The sequence below is a fragment of the Peromyscus leucopus genome, chromosome 4 (genome assembly GCF_004664715.2).
Source record: "Peromyscus leucopus breed LL Stock chromosome 4, UCI_PerLeu_2.1, whole genome shotgun sequence".
NCBI lineage: Eukaryota > Metazoa > Chordata > Mammalia > Rodentia > Cricetidae > Peromyscus > Peromyscus leucopus.
In genome coordinates, this window is record NC_051066.1 from 67,363,276 (window position 1) to 67,388,896 (window position 25,621).

A 25,621-nucleotide genomic window follows, 5' to 3' on the forward strand; every position below is an offset into this window, starting at 1 on the left:
AGGAAGACAAGAGGTTTTAGTTTAAAAAAAAATATTGATCACAGCTTTAAACCAAAGACAGACGAAGCTGCAAAAGACAGACCCAGCTACAAAATTGTGAAAAGGTGCCTATGTTTGCTTTTTCAAAGTTCAGTGAAGCTTTCCACATATGTCATTCTAGAGTGTGGTGCCTGTCAAAAGTGTGCACTGTGTGTAGTTTAGGTTGTCTCTGCATCTGCCTCACTCAAGCCCTCAGTGACACTGCTTTCCCAGCCAGTGGGTTTGACACCATGCATTACCACTCTCCAACTGGTTTGAAGTCCTTCTGCAGGGGTAGCGAACAGAACATCAGGTAACAGTAGACCAATAGTTTGCCTGACCACAAGAAGGCCTCCTTTTCCTATTTCTAAAGTTTTTTCTGGTGATGTTCAACATTTGGGTGATACTTGTATCCTAAGCAGCACATTTTCTGCAAGTTTTTGCCAGTTTGCTCTGCTTTTATGGTGCTAGGCACCATATGAATGTGATACAAGCAATTCTTTTTTAGAGATTGATTTTTATTTTGTATATTGCTGTTTTATCTGTATGTCTATGCACCCACATGGGTGCAGTGCCCTCGGAGGCCAGAAAAGGACAGGCATCAAATACTCTGGAACTGGAGTTACATTTGTGAGCTGCCATGTGGGTGGATGCTGGGATTCAAACTTGGGTCCTCTAGGAGAGTAGTCAGTGCTCTTAATGGCTGAGCCATTTCTCTGAGACAAGCAGTCTTGTCTCTAGCAGTAAGCCATATCCCAGCCCCAGGTTAGATTTGTTTGTTTTTTCTGTTAGTTTGCATGTGTATGCCTGTCTATATGTGTGTGGGCGTGTGTTCTGGTGCTGGAGCTTGTGGAATCCCAGGAGTGATGTTGAATGTCTTCTGCTGCTCATTGTTTTCCATTCTATAAATTGAATCAGGGCCTCTTACTTGAACTTGGAGCTCACCGATTCAGCTATTCTATCTAGCCAGTTTGCTCCAGGAATCTCCTATCTCTACCACCTGCGTGTTGAGTTTCAGGTGGGCACTATGCCACCAGCATTTATTTGAGTTCTGGTGATTCAGACTCTAGTCTTCATACTTACATGTCAAGCACTTTATCCACTGAGCCATCTCCCCAGCCATGTATGTTGGGGGTTGGTTGGTTTGTTTGTTTTGTTGTTTTTGGTTTGGTTTGGTTTGGTTTTTCTTGACAGGGCTTCTCCATGTAGTTTTGGTGCCTGTCCTGGAACTCACTCTGTAGCCCAGGCTGGCCTCGAACTCACTGAGATCCACCTGCCTCTGCCTCCTGAGTGCTGGGATTAAAGGCATGTGCCACCAGCGCCCCAGCTAAATTAGGTCTTTTAAATGTTGCATTTTATGACTGTTCCCTGTTAGAATTGTAGGAACTGAGATGAATTGTTCTTCTCAAAGAATCTCAGTGGGTAGTACCTATCCTTTGAGCTCCTTGTTGGTCTCTATAGATTTGAAAAATCTTCCTCTGTTGTGTCGTCCAACCCAAACATAATGCTCATTTTTTAGTTGGGTACTCATCATATACTTAGAAGTATCTTAGGGATTTCATATTGCCCATGTCAGCCCTGTCATTTGGTATGCAATCCTTCACATAACCAAGGTTTTGGCACAGCTCTTTTGTATCAATTCTTGAAGTCCTAACAAAGTTTAGGTTGTATATTTGAGACCAGCCTGTATCACTAATCCCAGGTAGTCCTTGTGGATTTTTTAGTTTTCAAGTAGAGTTGAAGACATTCAGGACCTTAAAATTTGTTTGGTTGTTGCTAGGGACTTGTGTATGCTAAACATATGCTGTGCCACTGAGCCCTAGAAATTAGTGGTTGTCTTCAGTAGCAGATTGGCCATTGCAGTCTAGAAGTTGGAATGTGTGGATATCCACATGTGCTCCCTTCATTTTTCTCTCTAGGCATCTCCCCTCAGATGGAGGTCACATGTGTGCCCACCCCCACAAGCACAGTGTCCTCTATAGGGAACACAAATGGAGAAGAAGTGGGACCGTCCGTCTACCTGGAAAGGCTAAAAATTCTCCGACAACGGTGTGGTCTTGACAACACAAAGGTACTGCTCCTTTCTTTCTATGGGGATGGAGAGCAGGTCAGGGACAGGCTGGCCCACAGCAAAGTAGCTTGACCTTGTATACACTGGGGCAGAGTTGCATCTTGACTGCTTCCCCTGAACTGAGGTGGTGTCTCTCTGTCTTCTCTCAATAGCAAGATGACCGGCCTCCACTGACCTCTTTACTCTCCAAACCAGCAATTCCTCCAGTTGCCTCTTCCACAGACATGCTCCACAGCAAGCTCTCACAGCTGCGGGAGTCCCGCGAGCAGCACCAGCACTCAGAGCTGGATTCCAACCAGACCCACTCTGCAGGAACCCTGACCTCCTCCTCCTCCACAGCTAACATCGATGACTTGAAAAAGAGACTGGAGAGAATAAAGAGCAGTCGTAAATGAAGCTGCCCATCCCTCAGCAAGCACTCTGCAGCTTTAGTTTACTAATCTAGAAATCCTGTAGTGTGAAGCGGCCACTGCAGGCCTCCTGTCCACAAACTGGTTGTATGCACCAGACAGCAGACGGGGAGGAGCAGTAGTGCACACGTCTGCACAGGCTGTTTCTCCCGTCCGTCGGTGCTGCTTCGAGAAGACTGGCGGGGTTAGGTTAGTGTACAGACTTCGAAACAGCTGCTCCCTCAGCGCAGACTAGGCTCCATATCTTTTTTGTTTTGTTGGCTCATTTGTAAAATTGTCCTAATTTTTTCCTAGCTTTCAGCCATTAGAAACTCTTTTAATAGTTCCTTCTGAGTTGTGAGCTCTTCTCCTGTAGCCCTGAAGGGACACTGTATTCTGTATGAATGCATGGCATGAGACAACTAATTTAAGAGTCTTTTATAAATAAAGTTTGCATTAACTATACCCATTTCCTAAGATGCTCCATGTCTGGGAGTGCTGGACAACTGTTTCTGTCACCTGTTTAAGGAAAGCCGGGTGTTGTCCCTGGTAGAGGAGGGTTTGTTATGGCCTGCGGAGGTCTACTTTGTCTTAACTCATGGACTGGAGCTGTAGCTCCATTGGAACAGGGGACATCTCCTGGCCTGCCGGCCACATGCAGACCCAAGGAGCAGAGAAAGCTTGTTCCTCCTTGTTTGGAGGTCTTGGTTCATGACCATCTTGGTCATCTCCAGTTGGTGGAGGAACATTTAATGTCCTACTACTTTGCTGCACAAATGACATGAGATTGTTTTCAAGCTGTGACTTGAGCCTGCAGTTTCCACACAAAGTGAATTGGGTTCACTGGTGGATCTGGACAGCTTGTTCTTTTCCTCCCTGAATATCTGAGCTGCTTTCAGTCCAGACTAATTGCTTCATACTTGGGTTGAGTGAAAACAGAATGTGAACTGAAGATTTGCTTCCAGAATAAACCCCACAGGATCTTCTTCCATAGTTAGAAAACTACGTCAGGACTAAGTTCTGGGTTCTGGGGGAGACTCCAGGCAAGCTCCAGGACAACTCAGTCCACCTTCTACTCACCTGGCATTCCACACAACGAAAGATAGAAGAAAATGAATCTTGATTTTCCATCAAGTGAACCCTCTGTTGGTTCCAGTCACCAGTTTCCTGTGAGTGTAAGGCTGCCTGACGTTAAACTTGCTTCTTCATAGGGGGAGCATGGAGTGGTAAGTGTTCACAGCAGGGAAGGTGGGATCTGCTGCTGTAGGAGGACATCCTCCGAAGTGCTCGAAGTTGATAACCCCAACAGTGATGCTGAGTGTGCTCTGAGTATTACAGTGCATTCTTGATTTATTTTGAAGCAAGGTCTCACTATGGAGTCCTGGCTGGCCTGGAGATCTACCTGTCTCTGCCTCTCCAGTGCTGGTATTAAAGGTATGCATCACCAAGTCAAACTACAATCATTCTTAATGCTTTCCCCCTAAAGCCCAATATCACTGAGAACTTGTGGCCATTTTTGTCCAGCTTTCAAGTCAACCAGAACCACAGAATAAACAAGAAACTCTTTCTTAATTCTCTGTTCCCTTATGCATCAAATATGAAAAGCCAATACAGTGGAGGCAAATGCCTATAATCCTAATCCTAGCATTTGGCAGGCTGATACAAGAGGATCTCAAGTTGGAGACTAGCCTAAACTATAGGAGACTCAGCAGACAGAGGAGGAAGAAGGGCTGAGGGTCCTTCCACCTTTTGGTTTTTGATGTTGTTTATTTGTCAAGACAGGGTCTCACCATGTAGCCCTGGCTGACTGAAACATGGTACTGTATAAGCCAGGCTGGCCCCAAACTCACAGGGATCCACCTGCCCCTGTCACCATCCCTGGCCCTCCCACTTCAAACCATGTGTATTAGTTGACCAAAGCTGACAATGGTAAGCGCATGACCCCACGCCCTACTCCTGTCTTAACACCTAAAGCAGACAGACCTTCAGTCTTCAGTCTAGCCTTGGAGCTCAGGGAATGCATCTTCTCAACACAGTTCTGCAGTGTCAAGCAATTTCACATCACGTTAGAGGCGGTGGTGCCCACTTACCCGAAAATGTCCCATTAACCAGTGACCCATTAAATGAGGTACTGTGGCAGGACATCTTCACAGTTTTAAGACTTTTAAATTTGTCCAAAGTTTACTTACTTAAATATCTTTTACCTCTCTTTACTACAAATTGCTCTAATCTGGTAAGGAGAGACCTGGGAAAAACTCCCTCTCCCCAACACACACACACACACACACACACACATCAGTATGTGCTTTGTGGGGGCCAAAGGAGGGAGGAGGTGACCAGAAAAGGAACTTTAAACAAGACAGACAGGATGCCAGTCCAGTTGTGCTCAGTACACAACAAAAATCACTTAATCCTTATAAATTTGTGTTACTGGAGAAGCAAAGGCAGGCAGATCTCTGCATTCAAGGCCAGTCTGGTCTACATAGTGAGTTCCAGGAGAGTCAGAGCTACATAGTGAGACCTGGTCTCAAACAACACTCATGCACACGTGAAGATTGAAGACAACAGCTCAGGTCAGGTGAGAAGCCTATGTGCCCATCCACCATCGAACTATAATCTCAAAGGTGCTGTCAACATTGGGCCTCTTGGGAGCACATGTGTTCCATTTTGATGATGAAGGATATAGGATGTGATGACTAAAATCTTGTTTGTCATGTTGAGTCAACTAAAACACAAGGAGATGGGTACGCCTGTGAGAACTTTTCTTTTTCTTTTTTTTTTTGGGGGGGGGCAGGGTGGTTTGAAACATGGTTTCTTTGTGTAGCCCTAAATGTCCTGGAAGAGAAATTTAATTGATTGGATCATTTGAAATGGGTAAGTCCACCCTAAATCTGAGCCATACCTTTGGTCCAGCCAGCATAAAAGGACCTGGAAGAAGGAAGTTTTTGTTTTTTGCCTACTTGGCCTCACTTTTCTCTGGCAAGTTCGTTGATCTGTCCTGAGGCATTCCTTCACTGGCATCAGAACCTCCTAACGATTCCAAAGTAGAATGAAGACCATCTGAGACATCTACCCCAGGGTGTTTACACCTACTGGACTCTTGGCCTTTCTGTTCAGAGAGAGCCATTGTTGGACTAACTGGATCACAGCCTGTCCACCACTCTAATAAATCTTATATATGTGTATATAATAGTTGCAGCTCCATCTGTGCAGCAGCATTACTGCCTTCCAGAGCCCAGTCCAGAGAGTAAGTAGCCCATCAACAGCACTGGGCACACGGAGACTTACTAACAGTCACTTTTATTGAGAACATAAACAAACCACAAAAATATTTTGACTGGTTTCTGTGATTTTGCAATGAGAATCCCATATTATGGATGCCCCCTTATCTCATCTATCCAAATCGTTCAATGACTTTCAGTATCCACTTTTTCAGGCGGAACACGTGTGTGTAGAAGCCGTATTTCCCATTCCGGTCACAGCCTTCACCCCATGAGACAATGCCCATTTGATACCAACGGTTGTTATAGGGACTCTGAGAAAGAAAGTGGGGATTCCAATAGTCAGGTCCAAGCTGTTCCTGAAAACAAGTTCCTAGACCCCAACCTTCCCTCGCACTGGAGAATCACCCACCAGTCCCTGGCCTTTAGAGAGGCTTACTTTCATGACAAAAGGTCCCCCACTGTCGCCTTCACAAGCATCTCCTCTCTTGGTGTCATTTGCCTTGAAACCTTGAGAAAGAACAGCAGGGTTCAGGAGTCACTTCCCTTAAGGAACTACCGCCCAATAACACCCACTTGACCCCAAGATGTCTATCTTGACCACATTTCCTTGTCCCAGGTATCTATCTAATCCTTTGTCCAGGTATCTAATCCTTTAGCAAATTTGGCTCTAACTGCCAAGGCTGTCCCAACTCCAGCAACTTCTCACCATTCCACTGTGACCAAGTCACAGATAGCCCTCTCCTGTACCCCTCTACTTTAAATAAATAGACTACAGAAACACTCAACTTCAATTTAGTGTACTGATTTGTATATATAATCTAAAACACATGTAGGGTGAGGATGGAAAGATCTTTCAATAGAAACAATCAGAATCAAATTAGGAATCTCAGAACTCCTATGCACAAACACATGGAAACTTAGCAGACCCATAGAAAGATACTTTAGGAAAACAAAAGACCTTAGCTAGTAAGATACCTTCAATCAACTACAAAACTTATGTGAATGAAATAACTTCAAGAGTCAGGCAGTAGTGGTACACTCTGTAATCCCAAAAGGAGGCAAAAGCAGGCAGATCTCTGAGTTTGAGGCCAGCCTTGTCTACAGATTGAGGTCCAGGACAGCCAGGGCTACACAGAGGTAGTACGTACAGAGGACAGCCTGGAGGACAGTGATTATACAAAGAAACTCAAAAAGCAAAGTGAAATCCTCAAGCAAATCCAAGCATATGGGGGAGGGGACCCAAAAACATGGACTCACAAACCTAAAAATTAAAAGTAAATGAGAAAAATCAGATGTCATGGTGTGTGCTTGGAAAATCAACAAAGGGGTAAGAGGCAGGAGGATTCCTTTAATATTAGCCCCTGCCTCTTAGTGAGTTTGAGGCTGGCCTGGGTGCATGAGACTGTCTCAAAAGACAAAAAAAAAAAAAAAAAAGCGGGGGGTGGGGGGTGAGAAGTATGTGGTTAAAATGACTGAGTATGGTTGTGCCCACCTGTGGGCGGAAGCATTACAAATTCATAATAAGCCTGCACTATACAGTGTGGTAGAGTACTCCTGCAGCATGCATGAAGCCATTAGGATCCTCAGCACCACATGAACTAAACTGGGCATGATGACACATGCCTGTAATCCTAGCATTGTGGGAGGCAGGAGCAACAAGTTCAAGGTCATTAACTACATAGTGAATTCAAGGCTAGCCTGGGTCACATGAAAGACCCTGTCTCAAAAAAAAAAAAAAAAAAAAAAAAAAAAAAAAAAAAAGAAAAGAAAAAGATAGTAATAAGAAGGAAGAAAAGCATTGGCATCTTGAAAAAGTATAAACCCAAAGATAAATAGGCACTAAAGCAAAATGCAAACTCCTAAATGCACAACTTTTGTTTGTTTGTTTTTGTTTTTTCGAGACAGGGTTTCTCTGTGTAGCTTTGGTACCTGTCCTGGATCTCGCTCTGGCTAAATACACAACTTTTAAAAGCAAAGATCACAATATGGAAAATAACACAGGAAATGAAACACAATGATTACAGAATACTAGTTTTAAAAAAACAATTCCATAAAGTAGGAATATTACAATCTTCACAATGCAACAAAACTCATAATTTTTAATATACCAACTACAAAGGAACCTTAAACCCAAAGTCTTCAGACTATGAGCTGGAGTGTAGTTCAGTGGCGCCCAGCTCAAAGCCCTGGGTTCACAGTGCAGTGACGCAGTAATGATAAAAGTTCTAAAAGAAAAAGTAAGCCAAGCACAGTGGTGTACTTAGGAGGCTGGGGCAGGGTCCTGTGAGCAGTGGACCAATCTAAGTAAAACCCTATCAGAAAAATAAGGGTTTTTTGTTTTCTTAAATATCTACTAAACAGGGCTGGAGAGATGGCTCAGAGGTTAAGAGCATTGGCTGCTCTTCCAGAGGACCTGGGTTCAATTCCCAGCAACCACATGGTGGCTCACAGCCATCTGTAATGAGATGTGGTGACTTCTTCTGGCCTGCAGGGATACATGCAGACAGCATGCTATATATAATAAATAAATCTTTAAAAATCTACTAAACAACTCAGAGCTATGCATGGCTCTAATATAGGTACAGACAGATTTCTGAGTTTGATGCCAGCCTGAACTACATAGCAAGTTAGCAACTGCCAGGTCAGCCACGACTGCATAGTGAGACTCAATAAAGAAATAAACAAGTGTGAAGAGTGACCAAGTAAGACACCTAATTTCAACCACTGTGTCCCACACAAATTCACATACATGTGTAAACCCACACTAATATACATATTTCATTCTCTCTTACACACACACACACACACACACACACACACACACACACACACACAAAATCTTATAAAAGACAAGAGTAGGGTTAATATTATAGGACCACCTATTTGGGTCTCTGCTGTGTACCTTCAATGCTGCCTTGCACACAATAGGCATTCAAGAAATATATGTTGAGTGGCTGAATAAATGCTCTTTCCCTACCCAGGATCTCCACTGAGCTGCATATACTGAGCAGGAATTAATGGCCACAAGCCAAACACACTCTAACCTCACACCTCACAGCATGGAAACTTTGACCTTCCTTTTGCCATCAAGAGGTTCAGCCACTTGCCTGGAGTCATCTGACTTGTTAGTGCCCACGTGTATGTCCCTACCACATCCCAAGTCTACCAACCCCGGCCCAAGACACACAGCTTACCAGCACAGAACATGTTGTCGGTGATGCGTATCCGGGTGGAAGCCTTGCACACCGGCCGCTCCACGATGGGCAGGTTCACCACCTGCAGGACGCTGGGCTGTATCTCGCTGATGCTGGTGGTCCATGTCTCCCGAAGGTTGCCCCAGCCTGTCACCCTCCCTTTATACCCAGCCTGGAGCAAGCTTTAGGGAAAGAGAGGAACCCAATGAGAACTGTCCCTGACAACATCTAGAAGCTTCCTGATGACCAACTCTATTTCCCAGAGACCAACACCTAGCAGGGGAAAGGACTTTCACATTCAGACCATGAAACTGCCACCTGCAACCGTGTGCCAGGCCCTAAGGTCCAGAACCCGGGCCAAATCACACAGAGGCCCTGGCGCTGACCTGGCTGCTGTCTGCTTGTCCGGCAGGCACACGGGGTGAATATAGTCGCTAAAGGGCACGGGCTTCTTGAGCTTGAGCAGGGCAATGTCACGGTCCAGGTTCTCTCGCCAGTTGTATCTGGGGTGAATGTAGATCTTTTCCAGCATGGAGATCTTTTCAATGTTCCGCTCATACCTGTGCAGACCCCAACAAAAAAGCCAAGAGCTGTAGGCCTGCCAGTGAGAACACTCAGCTCATTGAGGAAGGTCACAGTCTGCCCTCAGAGTCTGGGAGGCGGGATGACCACTGAGCCACTACATCTTCCTTGGCAGCCCGCTGGCAGCTTTCTCCCAGTCCAATATCCACAAAGGGCTCTTGAGCCACAGAGGCCAGCAGATGTAGATGGGCACAGGCCACATGTACTATTCAAAGAGTCACAATTTAAAGCGACTCCCACCCGGACCATGTTCTGGTGTCTGGAGTGGGTCAGGACATGGCCAAAAGGGCTTTCCCAGTGGGGATGCTGAGAGGTCATACAGTGGGAGATAAACAACAGCCACATCTCGCCTAATGGGCCCTGAGGTCCCAGCTAGTCACCATCAGCCACCAACTTCATACCTGGTGCGGGAATGCTTGCCAATGCGTACCAGAAGGTCGTTCTCAGTGAAGTTCTTGTCCCAGGGTGGGTACAGAAGGCAGTGGGCGGCGGTGAGGACCCACCGGTCACTGATGAGGCTGGCCCCACACAGCAGCTCTTGGGGACTCTTCCGGAAGAGCATCACCTGCCTAAAAGGGAAGCAGAATGCATTCGGGACTGGGGCCTGGTCCTTCAGCAGCCCTAGAAGTGGAAAAAGAGTCAGGATTAAAAGCTACTGGGCTGGGATGGTGGCACAGGTCTGTAACGCTAGCACTTAGGAAGCGGAAACAAGGAGGATCAGAAGTTCAAGGTCAGCCTCTGTTACATGAGACCCGGCCGCCCACCCAATCTGACCCAGGTCACATTGACTTGGCTGTCCTGGGGGACCAGAGCTCTGTAAGTGTCGACTTCACACCGTTTAGCACAGCTCTGGAGTCAGAAGAATTTGGATACAAGTCCTGACTGTACTGTTGCCTGGGATGAGTCACTGAAGCCCGCAAGGCCTCTGCTCCACCATCTACTTAAGAGAGAGACATGGTCAAGCCAGTCGGCTGAGGTTGCTCTGGGGATCAGTAGAAGGTGCTAGGGTCATCTGTGGAACAGATGCTTGTAAGAGCAAGTGCTTGTAAGAGCAAGGTCCTGCAGCGGCTGTGGGTGGACAGGACTTCCACGGGCCTGCAGATCAGTCCAGGACGCACCAGGGGGCGATACCCATCTCAGCGTCCCAGCCCTCCACGATGCGCCCCTCGATGTAAGAGTCAAGAAGCTCCTTTTCCGTTTCGTCTTTTCGCGACTTCTTCTCGAACAGAGGCCGAAGGCCACAGTCTGCAGAGTAAGACCGATGGTGAGGGACCCATCCTGCCCTCCATCCCCGCGTCCCACGTTCACGCGGGTGCCTCACCTGCCTCCCCCATGCCGAAGGTCTTCTCATCGAAGAAGGTGTGGAACTCTCCGTCGGTGGTGCGCCCCGCGATGGACTCCTCCACATCCTGACTCTCCTCTTCCACCGCATCCTCTGTAAAGGGTTGGGACCTTAGACCTTCCCAAGCCCCTGCAGGCCTTGGAGGGCGTTTGACTCCAAGCTTAAGAGCCTAGGAACTCCTCCACGACCAGGCAACAACCTCTCAGGACTCCATTTACTCATCTATGAAATGAGAATAGGACCCACCCCTAGCCAGGCTTCGGGAAGGCTCTGATGAACCCACTTGTCCTCTGCCCCTGAGCTCTGCTCACCGCAGTAGTTAAGGCTGCAGTACTCGAAGTCACCAGGCTGCCCGGCCACATAGCACCACACGCCCTCCTCATCACCGTCTGGGTTGCGGCAGAAGTTTTCCTCGAGTTTCACCTCCGGGGCGAAGTCTTGGAACTTGCTCAGGGCCTTGGCTGGGGAGCTGGCCCAGGCCAGGCAGGGGGACCCAAGTGTCGTCACAGCCAGGTTCCCCTGGTACAGCCGGCCACGCTCAGGGACGCACTGCTCCGGTGGAGGTGACAGATTCCCCTTGGAACCTCCGGAGCGAGGCGTCATCTCCACAGTGGTACGGTCCTTCTGGCCTGGTGTGGAAGGATGGATGCAGAAGCCAAAGTTGGGGGAACCACACACAGACACGAGGGAGATTTGAATCCCTGTCCTGGTGGATTCCATCTGTGTGACTCGAGACAGCTTAAACACCCCCAGCCTCAGCAACCTCCCTTTAAATGGGTCACGCATGCCTACCCTCCCCAACAGTTGGGAATATAAAATACACAGCACAAGTTGGGCGTGATGGCCCACGCCTTCAACCCCAGCACTCCTAGGACCCTTTCTGTAGCCCAGGCTGGCCTCAAACTCAGAGCTGCGCCTGCCTCTGCCTCCCGAGTGCTGGGATTAAAGGTGTGCCCACCACACCAGACTAAGGTTCTGTGTTGTAACTGGATACAGCAGAAAGGCTGTTGGGTCTACTAAGGATGTCTGTGCAGACAGCTCAGTTTCAGGAGCTGGCAGTGTATTTTCCACACAAACGGGTAGAGGGTGCAGTCTAGGCAGCTGTTAAGATCATTTAAAAATCATTGGTGATTTGCCTGAAGACCTGTCTGGGTGGAACGTAGCTGACCAAGAGTAGCGGCCTGACCTGCAGCTAGGGAAGAGATGGTCTCTACCACTGAGTTATAAAACGGCCAACACCCCCCACCCCATTTTCTCTTCATTGTGAGACAGGGTCTCACTAAGTTGCCTAGGCTGGCCTTGAACTCACTGTTGTCTAAACAGGTCTTGAACTTTTAAACAAAGATTTCTCTTTTTCATTTTTATTCATCTCTCTCTCTCTGTCTGTGTGTGTGTTTGCACATACACAGGTGCTTGTGGAGGCCAAAAGAGAGTGTTGGATCCCCTGGAGCTGGAGTTACAAGTAGTTATGAACTGAGTTCTGGCCCTCTGCAAGAGAAGCAAATACTCTTAACTGCCGAGCCATGTCTCCAACCCAGGGCTTGAACTTCCCATCCTTTGGTCCTTTTGCCTCAGCATCTCCAGGGGTTGGGATCATGGGTCTGCGCTGCCAAGCCAGCCCTTGTTTTTTGGGGGGCAGGAGTTTTGAACCTAGGGCCTTGTGCATCCGAGCCAAACTCCAACCACTAAACCACATCCCCAACCCATGGTCTGAATTCACCACCCTGCCTATTTCCCTATTCTTTACTCTGTGGTTTCCTGCCGGACAGCGCTGCACTTCCTGACTTTGGCCTTGGTCGTATGGTACGTATGACTGATGGTCCGTGGGCACGCCAGTCCTCCCAAGGGCACGTGGGCAGGCCTGGCTGCCGGCTCTGGACAGGCCTTCAAACAGCACTGCTGTTCATTGTTCTACACTTCTGACGTCGTCATGGGCGGGAGGAACTTCCTCAAGCAACTGCAAGGAATCGGGTTCGGCTGGACCCCTCATTCCTAGCACACCCACTCCGGCCGGCCCAGCATACATGGATGGAACCCTGTCCCCAGCCCAGTCACACACCCAGCGAGTGCAGCTCAGAGCATCCTAGCCATGCCTCCATGGTGTAAGAAATAAGCACTTGCTGTGGCCTGCCCCTCAGGGAAGGGTGTTGGTTCTGCAGCATTATTGTGGGGCTAGGTAGTGGGAACTTATCTCAACAGTGACCCAGGGAGAACCCCATGTGCTTATTCTGTGGTGTTTGGAAAAGGCATGTGACTGAAGTCATCCAGGAGGACTTCCTGGAGGAAGAGCACCTTGGCAGGACACAAAGTTGTTTGAAATGAACCACAGCCTGGAGCATGAGGAACCGAGACTGGGAAGGAGGTGACAGGCAGCCTGCCCGGGTCTCCCAGTGCCCTGGCCAACAGGCCCATTCGGTTTGTGGCTCCTCCCCCCTTGCTCTGAAGGTGGCCAGCATCGTGATGCCCATTCAAGATGACCAGGCCTTCTGAAGACCCCTGGGCCTTGGCCATGAACTGCTCCCGGGCCCCAGCTCACCACAGACGGGAACACTGCACTCTTCTCTTCGCACCGTGGGGTCTGTGGTGTAGCACCAGGGTCCCTTGGTGCTGCTATCTGGATTGCGGCAGAAATTCTCCTCCAGGTTGGCCCCAGGGTGGGTGGTGGAGTTGATGCTGGAAGAGAAGGGTGCTCAGGGACCTTGTGCCTCCCGAGAGTGTCTTTGATCCCCCTCCTGGCCTGCTGGTCCACAGGCCTGCCCAGCACTCACTCAGGCTTGTGTGGATAGCGGCTCCGCCATAATTGGCACTCGATACCGGAGTGGGTGACGCTCACGGTCCCAACGTAGTTGGTACCCAGATCCATAGCACAACGACCTACGGAGATACACACCCGCGTCTGCACCGGCCTCCGAGGCCTCTCCGCAGATCTTCTATTCACATGCTGTCTCCCTGCTGCAGGCTCTCTCTGGTCCACCGTCTGCAACCTGCCTGCCTCTGGCTCCCTTGCGGTAGGTCTGTCCACGCCACACAGCCACGTGCCAACCAGGTGACAGGCCCAGTTCTCACCTGGGCCCAGTCTCCCTGTTCCTGTGACTTAGCCTTTGCACACAGTTTCCACGCTTAGAATTCTCTCAGATTCGTTCACCAACTTATCCCACAAGGCCGGGTACATAGCTCTTGTGGGAGGCCATCTCTGATTCTGCTGACAAGGCAACCATCCCTCTGCTCTCTCCTGGCTTTTCCAAGAGTCCCTCGAGGTTTGGTATTTCTGCTATCCTGAGACTGTGAGTAAAGCCCAGAACTATTCCATGCTCTTAAAGTCCCAAGCACCTGTATGGTGGCACCTCCCTATGACCCAAGGACTCGGCCAGCTGAAGTACAAGATTGCGAGTTCAAGGCCGGTTCCTCTGCACTTAGATGCTACCTACAAAGAGAAATCCCCAGCATCCAGCACCAGCACAGTGCCACAGTGCCTGGCACACACCAAAGGCTTAGTATAATTTTTTTTTTTAAATTTTTTTTAGTAAGTAATGAAAGTATGAGGGCTGGAGAGATGGCTCAGTAGTTAAGAGCACTGACTGCTCTTCCAGAAGACCTGGGTTCAATTCCCAGCAACCACATGGCGGCTCACAAAGTCTTTAAGTCCCGTTCCAGGTGACCTAATGCCCTCTTCTATCCTCCGCAGGTACCAGGACGTATAGGTGGTATACAGATGTACATGCAGGCCAACGTCTACACATATTAAAATAAAAAGACAAGATGTGGTGGCAGATGGCATTAAAGAATCCCAGCACTCAGGAGGCAGAGGCAGGCAGAGCTCTGTGAGTTCCAGGCCAGTCTGGTCTACAGAGTGAGTTTCAAGATAACCAAGGCAACATGGGGTGGGAAGGTTCAGGAGTTCAAAGCCAGCTAGGCCACATGAGACCTTGACTCAAGGAAGGAAGGAAGGAAGGAAGGAAGGAAGGAAGGAAGGAAGGAAGGAAGGAAGGAAGGAAGGAAACTGTGGTATATAAGAAGTTTCCTGTCTGCCGGGTGGTGGTGGCGCACACCTTTAATCCCAGCACTCAGGAGGAAGAGGCAGGCAGATCTTTGTGAGTTCGAGGCCAGCCTGGTCTACAAAGCAAGTTCCAGGAAAGGCGCAAAGCTACACAGAGAAAAAAAAAAAAAACAAACAAGTTTCCTGTCGATAGTGGAGCCTGTTGTTAGGCTAAAGACACATTATTCAGAATGCTGTGGAGGGAGGCTGCTCCCCTAGGGCTCTGAGAAGTCCCTGAAGGACCAGGTCTTCAGTGGGGAGTGTTGCCTCCTCCAGCGGAAACTAACAAAGTAGGCAAGGGCTGAGACATCTTGACATGTTTACTGACCCTGACCAACTCGCCATCAGAGCAGAAAGAGGGTTTGGGAGTCTGGAAGAGTAAGTCAGGGCTTTCCTGTGGGTAATGGGGATCACTGGAAGTACTGGAGAATGAAAGCCGGCCATAGTGGCCTATAACCCCAGCACTGGGAGGTGGAAGCTGAGGATCAGGAGTTCAGGGTCATCCTCAGCATCTAGCAAGTTCAAAGCCACCCTGGGCTACCGGAGTCCCTGTCTCAAAAACAAAACAAAGTTTTGGAGAATGAATTAACAAGATAGAGCTCTGACAAAGGGTGGGCAGAGGCCTAGTCAGTCAGGGGTTAAGAGCTAGGTCCCCAAGACTAATTAATTATCCATTCGTCCCTCCAACAGTCCGGCTGACTGCCAGGCACAAAGCCACATGCAAAGACGGCCTTGACCACAGAACAAAGAGGCAATGTCAGGCGCTGGAGACACCACTTCAGCCGTGGCTCCTGACCAGCCACTAATTTTCCTTTTCTCCCAGGCTTCTCCACCACCCGCTCACCCCAAGTCTGCCCCTCACCTTCCATACACTCCATGAAAGTGTCTCGAGTTTTTCTCACTGAATCACAAGCTGGGAAAAAAAAAAAATCAGATGGGAAAAAAAATCAGAAACACCTTTGATGCTGCTATGGGGATGATGATGGAAGCAGGGAAAACAGGGGGAGGGGGAGGGGGAGGGCGTGGGTGCAGCAGGAAATTCTGGAGGAAAGGGTAGTCTCTAGCTAGAGTCCCCCAGCCTCCCTTCCGGGGGGCAAACCCCATTGGCCACTCACCTCTGTACTTGGCCCAGAACACGTCCTACAAAGCAAGGGCTGTGGTGAGAGCCAGCAAGATGGAGCTCTGCAGGCATCCCATCCTCCCCTCACGCCTGCCTTTAGCTCCCCACTTGGGCTCCCAGGAGGAGAGAATGTGAAGAGAGAGAGTCCCCCAGCACACATGACTGAACGAGGAGGTCTCCTCCGGGCTGAAGAAGACAGGAGAAGAGCGGCCCCGAAGAAATGGGCTGCCGCAGAGCCCCAGGACCAGTGCGTGCACCACAAGGGAACCCAGAAATGGCAGAGAGCCTTAAGCAGGCACCAGGCAACCCAGACAGCCCCAGAATAGCCGACTGCTGAAGCTGGAGAGGTCCTCTGGTGTCACGCGCCTCCCTGTGACAGCCCAGGCCTCCAGTCGCCAAGACAGATTTGGGGGGCCCCATCTTGCAGCCCAATGGGATTGGGGGTCAGAATGGAAGTGAAAGTGTGAACAGGGGAAGAGCCAGACAGAGTCCCCTGCTTGCGTCACCGGGTCCCAGCATGCCTCTGCTGAGGGAGTCCAGGACTTTTCCTCACCCCGCTGCCCCTCCTCCCAGCAGCCGGGTCCGGCTCACCGTGTCACTGATGGACTCCAGGGCCTCGAAGGCTTCCTCATAGCTGCACTGTTCCTCCACGCACTCCCGCTCCAGGTTGCCCTTCCTTAGCTCCTCCAGTAGGCCACTGTTGGCTCTCCGCACCCGCTGGAGCAGCGACAGCGCGTGCTGAGGGGCCAGGAACACTGCGGGGGACAGGGGGGGCAATAGGAAAGCGCCTCTGGAAACCCTGCCCATCTTAGCCGGTAAGGGCTAGCCATTAGGGAAGCAAGCCTGGCCTACCCAGCTGGCTTCCATGACGGGACACAGGGGTTGCAGAAGTACCCAGAAGGCCACTGAACATAGCCTGTTACCCACTTTTTATGGGTTGTCCCAGCCCACTCGCCATTCTGGAAGAGAGAAGAGGCACCAGCCGCCTCCTGCCCCATGCACCTGACTCCTTCTTCAATCTGGACACTGGGGTCTGAGGTCCAACTGGGAATTGTCCCTGTGTTCTCTGGTCTTAGCCAGGACACCCCGACCCACAGGCCTATATCCCACACCTTCCATCATGCCCGGGCCCCCAAGGGCCCCTTACCATGCTGGCTGTGTACCAGGCCAACCAGGGCAGCCAGAGCCAGGCAGCCAGGCAGCCCCAGGCCTCGGACGTACAACATAGTGTGTCCGCTGCTGGGATCTGAGAGATTGTCCTGACTCTCTCTCTGGGTTAATGTTGAACCAACGTGAAGAAATCAGTGGCAAGGGAGAGGTCAGGGGGTCAGGGCCTTGGGGACAAATGGGTAGATAGTCCTAGGGTCCACCCCCGCCATCCAAGAGGACAAGTTCTCCCAGAGCCAGGGACGGATGTTCTTCGTGAGAAAATCGTATTGAAAAGACCGTCATCCAACCTCTTCCACCATTTGTTAAGTGAGTGAGTGTGGATCAATGAGTCCTTCCAGAACTCTCCATCTCCACTGACCACAGCTCCTTCATCTGTGCACTGGACATAACACTTTGCTGTGAGAACTAGGGGAGACTATCAACGTAGACTTGCACATGTGTGCACAGACCTAAGGAATAGAGATGGGTGTGCCCAGGGGAAAGCTGCCCTCATTGTGCTGGGGTAACCATGAGACAGGGCAGCTCTCAGCAGGGGTGGGGGTGGGGGGGGACTCCTCTTCTCTAAGGGAGGAGCCAAGTCCTGTGGCCTCTGGCTGTCTTCTCCCATCTCCTGCCCCAGAACAGGCGCTGGCGCTGGCTCTCCCAGACACAGCCCCTTCCCTCCCAACCTGTTTGCCCTGGGCCAGCCTCTGGAGGTTTCTGATTGGAACAGCAGCTCTGGACCTGCTTCTCACCCTCCCCCATTTCCTGTTTACAAGGTAAATATTAGTCTTGGGTCTAAATAGAACAGAGGGACAAAGAGCACGTACACCAGGAATTAAGGGACCCTTGCTTTGCCTTGACTTCATCAGGGCTGGCTGTTTGGGGTCATGTACAGTCTGGAGAGAAACGTGGTTGGCAGAGAACTCGAGACTGGGACTTCCACAGTCGGCTCAATTCCTGAGTGGCCCACTTCTTACGGATTTCAAACTTATAACACACACACACACACACACACACACACACACACACACACGCACACACACACGCACACGCACACACATCACATATATTACAGCTTTTCTTTCTAAAATTTATTATTTTTACTATGTGATACCTGTGTGTGGGTATATGCATGTGAGTACTGGTACCCGAGGCAAATCCCCTGGAGCTGGAGTTACAGGCAGTTATGAGCAACGCAATGTGAATGCTGGGCGTCAAACTTGGGTCCTCTGAAAGAGCAGTCATTGAGTACTCTTAACCACTGAGCCATCTCTCCAGCCACATTTTTTTTTTTTTTTTTTTTTTTAGACAGGTTTCTCTGTGTTAACAACCTTGACCTTCCTGGAACTCACTCTGTAGACCAGGCTGTCCTTGAACTCACAGAGATCCACCTGCCTCTACCTCCTGAGTGCTGGGAGTAAAGCCGTATGATACCGCCACTGCCCAGCTAAAATATAACTTTCAAAAACATATGCAGCTGGGTGTGGTACACACCTTTATAATCCTGGCGCTAGGGAGGCAGAGGCATGTCTATGATTCTGAGGCCAACCTGGTCTACTTCGAAAGCTCCAGGACAATCAGGACTACATAGAGAGATCCTGTCTCAAACAAACAAACAAACAAACAAACAAACGCCTCTCTTTTAAAAAATAATAAATGACATGTATTTATTCATGTGTGCGCACGTTCCCCACCGTCCACACGTGAAGGTCGGTTCTCTTCTTCCACCCTGAGTATCACGGACTGAAGCTGGGACTCAGGTATGACAGAGATGCCTTTACCTATTGAGAAGTACTGATGGCCCTTTCCCCATCAACAAATGCATAATAATTCTGCATTTTATATGCCGCTTCAAATAAGGCTCACAAAATGGTCACAAGTCATAATCATTTAGTTCCACATTTCATGTACACCCCTATTGGACCAGCCCCCAAAGGTCCCTTCCTGTCAGCCTGCAGCCTCCCCCTCCAGTGGACACCATCCTGACACAGACCAGCTTTGTCTATGTTTGAAGCCCACAGGGTGTAACATAACAACATCTCCTTTGTATCTGTCTCCTCTAGCTCACACACAGTTTCGTGGATCCATCCATGGTGTGCTCACCAAGTGTGTAAGTCTTTGCATGGATAGCGCACATTTCACTTCTCTGTCCCTTCTGTGGGTGCTGTGGTGGGTGTTTTTATGAGACAAAGTCTTGTATAGCTGGAGCTGACCTTGAACCTAAGGTAATCACACCTATCTTTATTTTTATTATTTCCCTAGTAATGAGCATTTGGATGAACTTATAGTTTGGGAACACTGTGAATAGGGTTTTTTTTTGTGTGTGTAACTTTATTGATTTGATTTTGTGTGTGTGTGTGTGTGTGTGTGTGTGTGTGTGTGTGTGTGAAGTGTGTGAAAACATATGGGTACATGCCACAGTGTGCATGTGAAAGTCAGAGGATAACTTCTGGGACTCAGCTCTCTCTTTCCACTTTGGATTCTGGGGATCAAACTCAGGTCTGCAAGCTTACTTGGCAAGTGCTTCCAACCTCTTCCCATTTCACTGGCCCCTGTGAATACTCTTGAAGACATGGTTTGGTTTGGTTTAGACACAGTTTCTCTGTGTAACAGCCCTGGCTGTCCCAGAACTTACTTGGTACTCCAGACTGGCCTCGAACTCACAGCGATCCACCACTGCCCAGTGAATGCATGTTTTTGTGTAACTCACTTCTGTTGGGTAAATGCCCAGGGAATGGGGATTTCTGGGCATAAAGTGGGCATAATATTTATCTAAGTAACTACAACAAACATCTGTCCCAAATGGTTGTACTAGTTTATACTCCAACCAATGAGGTTTGAGGGTTCCAGTGGTTTGTATCCTTAGCAACTTTTTTCATTTTGTAGGAAGCATTTTATTTTATTTGGTTTTTCAAGACAGGGTTTCTCTGTGTAGTTTTGGTGCTTGTCTTGGATCTCGCTCTGTAGACCAGGCTGGCCTCGAACTCACAGAGATCCTTCTGGCTCTGCCTCCCGAGTGCTGGGATTAAAGGCATGTGCATCACTGCCCAGCATGTAGGAAACATTTTAATGAATGGATAAGTGGGTGTCATTGTGGTGTTAACTTATATTCCCTGCCAACTGATGGTATTGTACCCTATTCTTTCATCCCTCTCTTTCCCACCCCTTTGGGGGTGTTGTTTGGTGATGGGTAAAAAGATGTCATTTTATAAGCTGGGTATGGAGTGAATACCTGGATTAGGAGGCAGAGGTAGGAGTTTTTCAGCCTCAGTTGCATAGTGAGACCCTGCTGAAATATGAAAGAAAGAAGGAAAGAAAGAAAGGAAGGAAGGAAGGAAGGAAGGAAGGAAGGAAGGAGAGAAAGAGAGGCCAGCGAGGCGACTCGACATGCCAAGGCACAAGCTGCTTGTCTTTTCTGTTGCTGTGATAAAGCATCTCGGCAAAAGCAGTCTGGGAAAGCAAGGGTTTGTTTAGCGCACAGTTCCAGGGTACACTCCGTCACTGAGGTGCAGTCACACGCCAGGGCCTTGAGATAGCTGGTCACATCGCATCACGGTCAACAACAATGCACTAATGCACACCTGTGTTCAGTTCACATCACTACACAGCTCGGGATCCCACCTACGGAATGATGCTGCCCATAGTGGGCAGGTCTTTCAATCTCAACACACCTGAGATAACCTCCCCTCAGGACGTGCCCAGAAGCCAACCTTCTCTAGATGATCATCCCCTCCTGAGATAGCCTCTCAGCCCTGGCTTTGCAGCAGCCAAAGCTGTAAGGGCCATAGCCACCACAGCTGGCTTTTCCTTTCTTGCCCCAGGCCCTCTGTGCAAGTCTGGGATTTTCCTGTTGCAGCTGCTCTACAATGCCCCAGCTGCTGCCTAAACTCCACAGGTGCCTGGGCTCCAAACAGCGTTAGCCATCCATGATTGGCCAGCTCTGCATTCAGGCAGCTCCCGACACACATCCTTTTTCCACACAGTCCCCTGTGTTTGCTTTTCAGATGGCTGGCTCCTTCTCCCTGTGAGTTTCGGGCTTCCACTGGACCCCCTCCTCTGGGCCACTGCCACACCGCATCCTACTTGTTCTTTGTATAACCAAACTCCACTACCCACAGGAAGTAATCCAAAGGGTACTCAAAGAAATGAAATTTGACGAATAGATATGTTTTATTTTGCAGAGTTTGGAAAATTAAAATATGTACACCATATTCAGGATTTTAACGGGCAACTGCTCTGAGTTCTGAAAAGGCTGATTACACATTTATTAGAAGTTATGGCCATCATGAGGATAATTGTACAAATTAAGCCTGAGAATGATTTAGCATATGTCTCCAGTAAAAAGGAACAGTTTTTTGCATATTACAACATAAAAGTGTATTGCAGGTATACCACACAATCCTACAGGACAAGCAGTTATAGAGAGATGGAATCACACTCTAAAAGATGTGCTTAATAAAGACCCCCAGAGAGAGACTGCACAATGCTCTATTAACTTTAATTTTTTTAAATGCTAGTGAGAAAGGAATGACAGCTGGGGAAAGACACTGGATAGTAGAAAATATTGCTAACCTGGAGGGCCAGCCTCCAGTCAGGACCAGGGCATGCAAAAAAACATGAATTAATTCAGCGAGAGCTAGACTTTTCTATCTGAGGGGAAATAAGAAAACACACACTTTCTGATGGTAGCTTTCTTTTACTTGGTCTTAAAAAAAATCTCTAAAAATCTCTCTTGCTCTCTCTCCTGCTTAGCTACTCATCCTCAGCTCCCTCTGCATACCCACATTCACTCACTCACTCTCTCTCTCACTCACTCTCTCACTCTCTCACTCTCTCTCTCTCTCACTCTCTCTCTCTCTCACTCACTCACTCTCTCACTCTCTCACTCACTCACTCACTCACTCACTCACTCACTCACTCACTCACTCACCGCACAGCTCTTAACACAGTTCCTTCACATTGCTCCTTCCACAGCCAAACCCTGCACAAACATCAGTTACATTTTCAGGGTCACAAAGCATTTCTTCGGTAAACAATCAGAGACAGAGCCAAACTGATACATGTAAGGAATCACATGACAGAGCCAAACTGATACATTTAAGAAATCACATGATTTCTCTCAGGCTAGGAAAGGTCGCACTGACCCATGGTGAGTAATGCTTGGCCACGAATGTAGCCTGAGTGGTTAGCATTCCCAGACAGAGAAAGACATTGAATTTCAGGACTTAACAATAACAGTTAGTTGGCTGAACCCTGAGTGGTTGGGGTATGTGCAGAAAGAGATTTACTGCGGAGGGTTATGTCTACCAAAGTTGCTTCATGTCTGACCTTGACTTAACAATAAACACCTGGATCTTATGTTTGTGTATTCTCTGCAGGGGCAGCTAATATGTTTTGAATTTGCTCTAAGGTGTTAGCTAAATGTGTCAAAAGCTGTCTTTGTAATCGAGAATACTATACTTTCCTGTGTCCGTTATGAAAAAGAGTCTAGTATTATCAGAATTATATAACGTAAGCAGAAAGCATCTTCCTGACCATCCACAGCTATATGTGTGCCCAGAGATGTAAAACACACTACCAATGAGCTGTGGAAAGAACCACACAGTTGTTTGTTTGTTTGGTTTTTCGAGACAGGGTTTCTCTGTGTAGCTTTGTGCCTTTCCTGGAACTCACTTGGTAGCCCAGGCTGGCCTCAAACTCACAGAGATCCGCCTGGCTCTGCCTCCCGAGTGCTGGGACTAAAGGCGTGCACCACCACCGCCCGGCTCACAGTTGTTCTTTTTAAAGGAGAAATACAATGGCACGTGAGAGAAATTACAGACAGGAGCAACCGGTCATTTACAGTCAGTAACTCTACGGCTTTGCCAAGTAGGGTTCCCCGTCTGGTGCGTTGACCTGTTAAATACTAGTTGCCCCCTGCTGTATACTCCCACAGCCTCCTGCAAGAAAAAAAATCCTGCTAAATTAAATCAGCCTGTATACTTTAAAGATGTATTGATCACAGAATTGAAATCAGGATATGTTTTACATTGGGGAAGAGGTTTTGCTTTTGTTTCCACAGGAGAAGAAAAGCTATGGATACCATCAAAATTGATAAAGATTAGATTCGAACAGGAGCAATCTCTTGATTAAAAGAGGTGATAGTTCATCAACCAGCATGACCATTCAATATAAACTAACTTATAAGACTAATGAATGCTTTTCATTTGATCAGATATAAACTGCCCAAAAGAGAAACTCTCCAAAGTTAGAGTTGGCGCAGGGTTTTGTTTTTGTCTTCCAGGAGAATGAAGGAATCCAACTAAGGAATCTGAAGACTAAACAAATGAGATATCTGAAGAAAAAGGATAAATCATTCAGAGAAAATGTTCCAAGAAAAAGAGTAAATTGGCCTGTTGGTATCTCACATTTCCAACAGGATAAAATGTTCATAAACCTTCTCAAACATTTGTTTCTACTGTTCTCTACAGACATATAAGGCTAATAGTCTTTTTGTAGTTCCAGTTCAATTAAAAGTTAAAGCTGGCTTTGGAGTTAGAGCGTGGCGGCTCTCTCCTTCTCTAAACCCAAGCATGCTTATTAAAAGAAAATCCAAACTCTCTGTCTCATGTTAGAAGAGCCACCTAATATGGGACAGAAGAAAAACCAAAATTAAGAGACTATTTTATTGCCACTAATCTCATCATTTTTTTTTGGTTTTATTTTGACTCTAAAACTTTTCTTAAGGTATTAATATTATATAAAAAATTTATAAAATTTATATGTATTTTAAACTTTCTGTCATGATGTTAATGGTCATATAGAGTACTAACTAATTTTAGAAAAAGACTTAATCTAGCTTTCTATACATGATTTTGGGCTTGAGTCTGAATCAGGTAACTAGGAATTAAGTTTGTGTACTCCAGATATACTAAACAAATTGTGATCCTTTAACCTCTCTGCTGGGATCTGCTGCATAGGACACTTAAAATGTTTAAATTTTTTGCAGTGAACCATAACCATTCCTAACAATGACCTTTGAAGGCTCCAAAGGATGATGGGTCCCCACAATGATGATTCCACCTGTTTTGTGGTAATGCCACTAAGCTGACAAAGCCCACCAAAAGATCAGCTTTGGACTACAAACTGCTCAGGACAGTTTCAAGATGGCTAGCTGAGATGGTCCAGCCTCATGCACTACTCCAGCCAGGACTTCAGATGAGCCCTACACTTTCCCATTACACATAGACTGACAATAAATGATACAGCTAGCTCTTCCAGGACTTGACCATTATCTCAATTTTCTCAGGGTCTCCTAGAGATGCTGTCATACACCCCCACCCGACAGCAGGAAGTAATTTTAAGAACATGATGCCTGATTAAGTTGGAAGTTCTGCTCCAGCTTCACTCTCCCCCATTCCAAATCCTGCCTCTTTTCAGAAAGCCTGCCAAGTGGTGGCTCCTCCCCAGAGCTACTCAAGACCATGCCTACAGGATATTTAAACTGACTCCTAGAGAATGGCCAGGCAGTTTTCTTTTCCAGTCTCCTCTGTTGATCTCATCAGAGATCTACTTAATATGATATTTAAGATGTTATTTATTAACATACAATAAAAATCACATTGTTATCAAATTCAGAAAAAACTCACTAAAGAGGTGTAAAGTGTATAAGGTTGAGAAACATAAAAGAATAGTTTTGTGTTGGTAATGCAAGTTAGGATAGAAACTGAATTAACAGCCAGGCGGTGGTGGCTCATGCCTTTAATCCCAGCACTCTGGAGGCAGAGCCAGGCAGATCTCTGTGAGTTTGAGGCCAGCCTGGGCTACCAAGTGAGCTCCAGGAAAGGCGCAAAGCTACGCAGAGAAACCCTGTCTCGGGGGGGGGGGGGGGGGGGGGGGAAGAAAGTGAATTAACAGGATAGTATTGTGTTGGTAATACAAGTTAAGATAGAAAGTGAATTAACAGGATAGTATTGTGTTGGTAATACAAGTTAAGATAGAAAGTGAATTAACAGGATAGTGTTGGGTTGGTAATACAAGTTAGGATAGAAAGTGAATTAACAGGATAGTGTTGGGTTGGTACTACAAGTTAGGATAGAAAGTGAATTAGGTACAACACTTTGGACTCACCAGGATAGGATAGATAATGGAGTATTGTCTCTGAATTTGCCAAATGCAAATGGACTGGACATTGTGAATGTAATTAACTGACAATTGTTCTTACTGTATATAGTTTTACTATGTTAGTTAAAACCTTCCCTTTTTATTTAGACAAAAAGGAGAAATGTGATATTTTGATTGCATTCTGACAATAAAATTTGCTTTGAGTCAGAGGGCAGACCTAGCCAGTAGCTGACCAAAACTAACCATAGAGGTTTTAGAGGACCTCGGACAGAGAGGCGACAGGAAGTAAGCAGTAAGCAGGGCTAGAGGGTCCCAGTCCTTTTGGATGGAGAAACAGAAGTGGTGAGGTCACTGGTGGCTGCTCCATCGCTTTGATCATTCAGGTTCTTA

At 47.7% G+C, this 25,621-nt stretch overlaps 2 protein-coding genes across 5 annotated transcripts in view; one reads left to right on the forward strand and one right to left on the reverse strand.

The window, feature by feature from the left end:
- The window catches only part of Ckap5 (cytoskeleton associated protein 5), a 113,603-nt gene extending 110,660 nt beyond the window's left edge, over nt 1-2,943 (forward strand). For 3 of the 4 annotated variants that reach the window (XM_028878918.2, XM_028878916.2, XM_028878917.1), the window contains exons 43-44: nt 1,938-2,089; nt 2,242-2,484. In XM_028878918.2, the coding sequence (XP_028734751.1) occupies nt 1,938-2,089; nt 2,242-2,484 (395 nt within the window). Of the gene's footprint in view, nt 1-1,937; nt 2,090-2,241 lie in introns of all 4 variants that reach the window. The other variant, XM_028878914.2, reaches the window with a different exon arrangement.
- Nucleotides 2,944-5,759: 2,816 nt separating this feature from the next.
- On the reverse strand, nt 5,760-17,260 carry F2 (coagulation factor II, thrombin). The gene is made up of 14 exons (XM_028878919.2): nt 17,124-17,260; nt 16,568-16,731; nt 15,972-15,996; nt 15,719-15,769; nt 13,589-13,694; nt 13,357-13,493; nt 11,132-11,449; nt 10,800-10,913; nt 10,597-10,723; nt 9,880-10,047; nt 9,283-9,456; nt 8,897-9,078; nt 6,139-6,209; nt 5,760-6,013 (listed from the first exon to the last, which is right to left on the reverse strand). Exons 1-14 carry the CDS (start codon nt 17,200-17,202, stop codon nt 5,873-5,875), a joined length of 1,857 nt encoding a protein of 618 aa, XP_028734752.1. The 5' UTR covers nt 17,203-17,260; the 3' UTR covers nt 5,760-5,872.
- Nucleotides 17,261-25,621: the final 8,361 nt, after the last annotated feature.